The 8144-nt window shown below is 42.2% G+C and overlaps 1 protein-coding gene across 1 annotated transcript in view; it reads left to right on the forward strand.

Moving 5' to 3' along the window:
- LOC106587947 (CD82 antigen) overlaps positions 1–7755 on the forward strand; it is a 48860-nt gene extending 41105 nt beyond the window's left edge. The window contains exons 6-9 of the mRNA XM_014176609.3: positions 2405–2503; positions 4120–4296; positions 5216–5299; positions 5739–7755. Of these exons, the coding sequence (XP_014032084.1) occupies positions 2405–2503; positions 4120–4296; positions 5216–5299; positions 5739–5816 (438 nt within the window). The 3' untranslated portion in view covers positions 5817–7755. The remainder of the gene's footprint in view (positions 1–2404; positions 2504–4119; positions 4297–5215; positions 5300–5738) is intronic.
- Positions 7756–8144: the final 389 nt, after the last annotated feature.

An 8144-nucleotide genomic window follows, 5' to 3' on the forward strand; every position in this document is an offset into this window, starting at 1 on the left:
GCAGATTGTAGCAGAATCTATAGACTTGGAATGGAACAGAACCCATCCTGGCTGGATAGGATAGTTCAATGGCTTGGTTCAGCCACCTCAACAACACACACACACACACACACACACACACATACACACTGTCTGTCTCTCCCAGAGGACCTGAAGGGAACCATCTGACTAGGAAATGCCGTAAAGCTGGAATTCACCACTCAGACCCAAATATTGAATGAGTCCCAAATGGCACCTTATTCCCTCTATAGTGCACTACTTAGGGAGGAGGGTGCCATTTGGGACAGTCATATCCCTGATGTATCCCTGAAGTAGTGCACTATATAGGGAAGAGGGTGCCATTTGGGACAGCCATATCCCTGATGTATCCCTGCTGCTTCCTGCTTTTTGAATCTGAAATAGAACCATCGTTGGAAGTCTGGATCCAACATGTATTATTTTTTTTATTTCACCTTTATTTAACCAGGTAGGCCAGTAGAGAACAAGTCCTTTATTTAACCAGGTAGGCCAGTAGAGAACAAGTCCTTTATTTAACCAGGTAGGCCAGTAGAGAACAAGTCCTTTATTTAACCAAGTAGGCCAGTAGAGAACACGTCCTTTATTTAACCAGGTAGGCCAGTAGAGAACAAGTCCTTTATTTAACCAGGTAGGCCAGTAGAGAACAAGTTCTCATTTACAACTGAGACCTGGCCAAGAATAAAGCAAAGCAGTGCGACAAAAACAACAACACAGAGTTACACATGGAATAAACAAACATACAGTCAATAATACAATAGAACAATCTATATACAGTCTGTGCAAATAAAGTAATATTAGGGAGGTAAGGCAATAAATAGGCCGTAGTGGTGAAATAATTACAATTTAGCAATTAAACACTGGAGTGATAGATGTGCAGAAGATGAATGTGCAAGTAGAGATACTGGGGTGCAAAGGAGCAAAAAATAAAAAATAACATGGGGATGAGGTAGTTGGATGGGCTGTTTACAGATGGGCTATGTACAGGTGCAGTGATCTGTGAGCTGCTCTGACAGCTGGTGCTTAAAGTTAGTGAGGGAGATATGCGTCTCCAGCTTCAGTAATGTTTTTGCAATTCGTACATTTTTCAACATCAGCCAGCGGCAGCAGCCTCTCTGCCAAGTGGACTTTCAAGACTCTACATGTTGCTTCAGTACTTTAAACAATATCACATTTCTCAGTAATACTCTGTTCACTCTAACTAAGCATTTCAACACAACAGACATGTCCAAATCATGTAGCTAACCACGTCTGGGGCCTGTCGCTGGGGCCTGTCGCTGGGGCCTGTCGCTGGGGCCTGATACTTTTGCTAGAGTCTCCCCACAGAAGGACATGCCAGCGCTCTTTTTCAATTTCTTTCCGTCGATTCCTCCCTTCCACTCTCCTCATTTCCTTCTCAAAACGCATTAGACAATGAGGTCAGAAGGGAGGGACCTTGAACCTTCTCCTCCAATACGGTTGAGAAGGAGGTGAGCATGTAGGAAGTGAGGAGGTGGGAAGCGAGGAATGGTGGAAAGGCTCATTGAGAGAGCCCTTGTCTCACCATAGGAAGACATGCCAGGTCTCCCTTCTGACCTCAATGGGACTTCCTGGTTCAATAAATGTTCACAACAAAACGTGTTTCAACAACCATCGAACGTGAACTTCGTGTGGTTCTGCTCTTTAACGACACACACCTCAAAGTTTTTAGGGTGGCAGAAAAAACTTGATCCCAAATGGAGCCATATTCCCTCTATAGTGCACTACTTTAGACTGGAGCCCTATTCCCTATATAGTGGTACTACTAAAGACCAGAGCCCTATTCCCTATATAGTGGTACTACTATAGACCAGAGCCCTATTCCCTATATAGTGGTACTACTATAGACCAGAGCCCTATTCCCTATATAGTGCACTACTATAGACCAGAGCCCTATTCCCTATATAGTGCACTACCTTTGACTGGAGCCCTATGCACCTTTGTTAAAAGTAGCGCACTATAAAGGGAATAGGGTGCCATTTAGGAGACAAAAACAGCACTTTATATGACCTGTTTCAACAGAGAAGGAATGGGGAGGGGTCAGAGATGAGTGGGGGCCATAAGATCTACACATTACAAAACAATACTAGTTTTGAATGATCAGGGATTTTTCTCTCCAGGAATTTACTCAGATTTATTCAACTGATTTGTATCTCTAGTTCTGGGCATTGTATTTTCTCTCCAGGTTTTGTGTTTGTGTTTAGAAACTTTTTTAGAGTAGTTTAGAAACCATCACTGTCTGATTTGACTCATTGAATGACTGGTTTACTGACTGGTTTCCCCCTTCTGTCTGTCTCTCTGTCTGTCTCTCTCTGTCTGTCTCTCTCTGTCTGTCTCTCTCTGTCTGTCTCTCTCTGTCTCTCTGTCTCAGCTAAATAAGGAGATGTCCAACATCGTGACCCAGATCCTAAGCAACTACCCTGGAAAGAACAGCACCACAGAGCAGGCCTGGGATTATATACAGAGGACGGTGAGTTGGGAGCACAGATCTAGGATCATCTTCCCTTAACTCGAACCATTTTGAACAAAGAGGGGAAAAGGGGTGTTATTTTGACTTGGAACGGAGGTCAATTCAACCAGTTCAAAAGTCAACACACCAGTCGACCAAAAGAGATTTAACATTACCTGTAGTTTTACGGTAAAGTGGCAAGTGGTGTAAAATGTAATAAAATACAATGAATGTTGACCGTTCATTTGCATAGAATTGTCAGTTACCTGAAGTGAAACAAACGGTCTGATGTAAGTAGTCTAGTGCTTGGTATAAGGCTCTCTGTACAGAAATTACACTGGTGTCATTTGACGCAGTCGTAAAAGACATCTAAATGGAGTGTTAAGTGAAGCCAAACCGTAGCTGTTAGAAATGGATTGTTCAGTGGAGCCAAACCGTAGCTGTTAGAAATGGATTGTTCAGTGGAGCCAAACCGTAGCTGTTAGAAATGGATTGTTCAGTGGAGCCAAACCGTAGCTGTTAGAAATGGATTGTTCAGTGAAGCCAAACCGTAGCTGTTAGAAATGGATTGTTCAGTGAAGCCAAACCGTAGCTGTTAGAAATGGATTGTTCAGTGGAGCCAAACCGTAGCTGTTAGAAATGGATTGTTCAGTGGAGCCAAACCGTAGCTGTTAGAAATGGATTGTTAAGTGGAGCCAAACCGTAGCTGTTAGAAATGGATTGTTCAGTGGAGCCAAACCGTAGCTGTTAGAAATGGATTGTTCAGTGAAGCCAAACCGTAGCTGTTAGAAATGGATTGTTCAGTGAAGCCAAACCGTAGCTGTTAGAAATGGATTGTTCAGTGGAGCCAAACCGTAGCTGTTAGAAATGGATTGTTCAGTGGAGCCAAACCGTAGCTGTTAGAAATGGATTGTTAAGTGAAGCCAAACCGTAGCTGTTAGAAATGGATTGTTAAGTGGAGCCAAACCGTAGCTGTTAGAAATGGATTGTTAAGTGAAGCCAAACCGTAGCTGTTAGAAATGGATTGTTAAGTGGAGCCAAACCGTAGCTGTTAGAAATGGATTGACACAAAGGCCTTACGCCAAGCTCTTAAAGCTCCGTCCGTCTGGAAAAGTTATTTCAAACAAAGGAAGTGGAGAATACTTCACCTCTCAGCTCCTTGTAAACCCCTTCAGCAGCGTGAACATTTCTTTGTCCTAGTTCATTGTAAAGCAATACTTACAGTATAGGGTTGCTAGTCAGCGTTAATCTATCTGAAAACGACTGGACTTCTTGGGTTTCCCCTTCTTCCATTCTCTTTCTGGACATGTTTCCTCACTATTATTGTCAACCTTTAATCACCATTGTTTTATCACCTTTATCTCTACCCCCCCTTCTCTCTCCTTCCTCCCCTCCCTCTCGCTCTCATTCTCTCGCTCTCTCTCCCTCCTCCCTCTATCTCTATCTCTACCTCTAATCCCTCTCTACCTCTCTCCCCCCTCTCTACCTCTCTCTCACTTTGTTTCTCACTCTCTCTCATCGCTCTCGCTTTCTGTCTCTCATCTCTCTCGCTTTGTCTCCGTCTCCCCTTTCGCTCTCTCTCTCCCTCTCTCTCATCTTCTCTCTCCTTTCCTCCATCCATCCCCCTCTCTCTCCAGATGGAGTGTTGTGGATGGAGTGGTCATATGGACTGGCATGGTAATGCTGTCGTAGTGAACAGTTCCCAGCTGTTGTTCCCGTGTTCCTGCCAGAACGTGTCTCTGGTTGAGGGTGATTCCTCCTCTGACAGTGGTTTCTGTGAGGCACAGTCACTTCACTGGCCCGTCTACAACAGGGTAAGAACACTCTATATATTAATCAAATTTCAAATCAAATGTATTTATAAAGCCCTTCTTACATCAGCTGATATCTCAACGTGCTGTACTTAAACCCAGCTTAAAACCCCAAACAGCAAGCAATGCAGGTGTAGAAGCAGGGTGGCTAGGAAAAACTCCCTAGAAAGGCCGGAACCTAAGAAGAAACCTAGAGGAACCAGGCTATGAGGGGTGGCCAGTCCTCTTCTGGCTGTGCCGGGTGGAGATTATAACAGAACATGGCCAACATGTTCAAATGTTCATAGATGACCAGCAGGGTCAGATAATAATAATCACAGTGGTTGTAGAGGGTGCAACATGTCAGCACCTCAGGAGTAAATGTCAGTTGGCTTTTCATAGCCGATCATTCAGAGTATCTCTACCGCACCTGCTGTCTCTAGAGAGTTGAAAACAGCAGGTCTGGGACAGGTAGCACGTCCGGTGAACAGGTCAGGGTTCCACAGCCGCAGGCAGAACAGTTGAAACCGGAGCAGCAGCACCACCAGGTGAACTGGGGACAGCAAGGAGTCATCAGTCCAGGTAGTCCTGAGGGAGAAAGAAAGAGAGAATTAGAGAGAGCATACTTAAATTCACACAGGACACCGGATAAGACAGGAGAAATACTCCAGATATATATTATATTAGTTTTAAGATTGGTTGATTGATTGATTGGTTGATTGATTGATTAAGAGAACACTCCTACAGAGAGGCTTCTCATAGTACTTGTGCTACACATGTATCAGTACTCCACGTAAGTCTGTGTCAACTTCAAATGGCATTGAAATATGGTCACAGTGTTTGACTCCATAACTGAGTTACTTGCAACATGAACATCACTAAACACCACCATCATCTGTTAATATATTGGACTGTGTTTAATATACGTCTCTCTGTCTCTCAGGGCTGTAACTCCAGTGTAGAGAGCTGGCTGTTTGCCAACGTTGGAGTGATCCTGGGGGTCTGCCTGGGAGTGGCCGTCATCGAGGTAAAGAACAACATATACATTCTACTGGACCAGAACAACATATACATTCTACTGGACCAGAACAACATATACATTCTATAGGACCAGAACAACATATACATTCTATAGGACCAGAACAACACATACATTCTACTGGACCAGAACAACACATACATTCTACTGGACCAGAACAACACATACATTCTACATAATCTGTCAGGCAGGTCTCTCAGCCAGACAGATGTTTATCATTAAGAGGAATAAAAGCCTGTCAGAAACAGCTTCTGACCTCTTGACTTAATCCGTGTGACTTCCAAGACTGCAGCTCTTGTTTTTCAGTGTATGTAGACACTTCCTGCTACGGGAGCGTACACTGATCACAGCTATTGAGAGAACCCTCCTGAAAGGCTTTAGATGTAGTGATACTGTTACCCTAACCTCTAACCTCTGCTTTCTACAGCTCCTGGGTATGATCCTGTCCATAGGGCTGTGTAAGAGCATACACACTGAGGATTACACCAAAGTGCCAAAGTACTGAAGATGACGACAGGGGACGCTATGACACACACACACACACACATATGTTCTCTCTCTCTCTCCCTCCCTTTATTTGGAGAAACGCGTTCGGTGCAGATGTTTATTTGCTTTCATTTTTGTTTAATTTGTTTCGTTTTTGTTTTGTATTTTTTTTGGAGGCACTTGTGTCTTTTGTGTCAGTCCAGTTTCCATTGGAGCACTTTAGAGACTGTAGTTATGGATTAGAGCGGAAGACGGGACGAGAGCAGACCGGGTCACAGAGACAACAGAGATGTGGAGAAAGTAGGACAGGAAGTGTGAAGAGAGGACAGAGAAGATGAGGATGTAGAAAGAGATGGAGTCTCGTCTCCTGTCCTCGGCAGATGCGGTCTACCACATCCTTGACTTCTGGAGAAGATACATTTTATCATCAGGAGTGAATCATGATTGTCATTGTTTGTCAGCTCTCGTAGGGTCCAATCCTAACTTCAGATATGCATGGGTAACTTTCATGTATTGAAAATGTCAAATATGAGATTTTCAGTTGGAGAATTTAATTGGGAGAGTTGTGAAAATGTGAGTTGTGTTCACAGATCTCAAGTTAGGTTAACGGTCATTATTGAGTAGACCTGACTAGAAGAGGAAGGGTTCGGGTTATTGGACTCCTGGAAAATAAACGACATTGTTTTGAGTTGTTATGCATTTTTGTTTGTTATAGTACCTTGTATATAATTTAGTTTGGTATTTTGTGAGCCTCTGAATCCACGTTTTTGTGAAGATGTGGTTTACTCCTTGTTTTTCAAAAGGTTTTTTCATTGCATGTTTTCTTTTTCATGTATTTCATTTTTTTTGGTGCAGTTTTAGATTATTTTTCTTGATAATTTTGTTTAAAATGATAGGAATAATGAGATACTAAAGAGGACCAAGATTCTGCTACTTTAAAGTGGGGGGGGGGCTTGGCTCGTAGGGGGGGGTTCCCCAACTGGTGTCCCGCGGGTGATTTTTATTTACCGGCCCAAGTTTTCTGAGCTAGATATAAATGAATCCGCTCCAAGTGATTTTAATTTTGGAAATCTGTTCCATAGTATTCCCACGCATAATAGAGGGATATATGTGACTGTATACAAATCTAAACAAGCTTTGAAATGATTAAGTTTAAGTTAAATAGTATATCTGTTTGGTCTTCTTGCTGTCAATTTTCAGTCTACAAATGATTTGTAATTATGTTGCGACCCCCCCCCCATCCCCCCCCCCCTTAATACACTCAAAAAACAAATCATCCCTCTGCTGATTCTAGTGGATCACTGCTTTTTAAGGGGCTGTGCTCCAATAATCCACCTCCCATATTGGCAAAAAAAGTCTTAGTTTACAATTGTCTTTTGATGACAAACAGAATACTTTGTTATGAATTTTATGTTGATTGTGGCATCTTGTCGGTTGTGAGTTACTCTGAAGCTTTTCATCTTTTTTGTGATGACGGCTTTCACGTAAATATCTCATTTTCCTTCAGAAGACAAACATACACGTTTAAGAAATGAACCATTTTGTATTAACAAATATTTTTTTTAATCAGGGTTATGTAACCATTTTCTGTGAGTGAAGAGCAAATTTAAATAACAGAAGCTGGGTTCTGTTATTTTTTTATTTTATTTTTTTTTTAAGAAGAAAAACGTCCTTGTTTTTGAGAAAAGATCCATTTTGGACCAGAATTTTTTTATGTACAGTAAATCATTCAGAATTAAATTCATGTATTTTTTTTAAACTTTGAATTAAGGTTTTTGTTTTATATTTAGGCTTTTCTTTTTGTTGTCTGATTTGATAAACCTTTCTTGACCTTGGAGTAATTTTTTTTTTACCCGTAGGACTATTAATTTAGAACTTGATCAACTTCTGTCTGCTAGCTTGATCAGTTGAAGTATACTCACCCCATTGATTCTGTCAATAAACATTCAATAGACTGACTTGTGTGTCTGCCGATTTTCGAGAGAATCAAATCTGAGAAACATGTAGCATGCTATTCACCCTGAGAAAGAGCATCCCCATGTGGTGGTCTCCAAAAGAAGTGGCAGTTCAAATATAGGTACAACTATCCAGTTAGGGAGAACCAGTAAGAGACGGGGATACAATTCACAAGTTATCACCACACACACACCAGACTCTCACACACACACACAGCAAGAGGAGACTAGTAGAAGTCCTAGTGTTTTAATGGTTAAAGATGCACTGAACACCAGTCAGAGAGACCAGAAGAAGGGTGGAGATGAGGTGGAGGACAGGAGGTTCTAGGGGTTGTCACTGAACACCAGTCAGAGAGTCCAGAAGAAGGAGTGTCCATGTGGAAAGGGTGGAG

The sequence above is a fragment of the Salmo salar genome, chromosome 11 (assembly GCF_965601325.2).
Source record: "Salmo salar chromosome 11, fSalSal1, whole genome shotgun sequence".
NCBI lineage: Eukaryota > Metazoa > Chordata > Actinopteri > Salmoniformes > Salmonidae > Salmo > Salmo salar.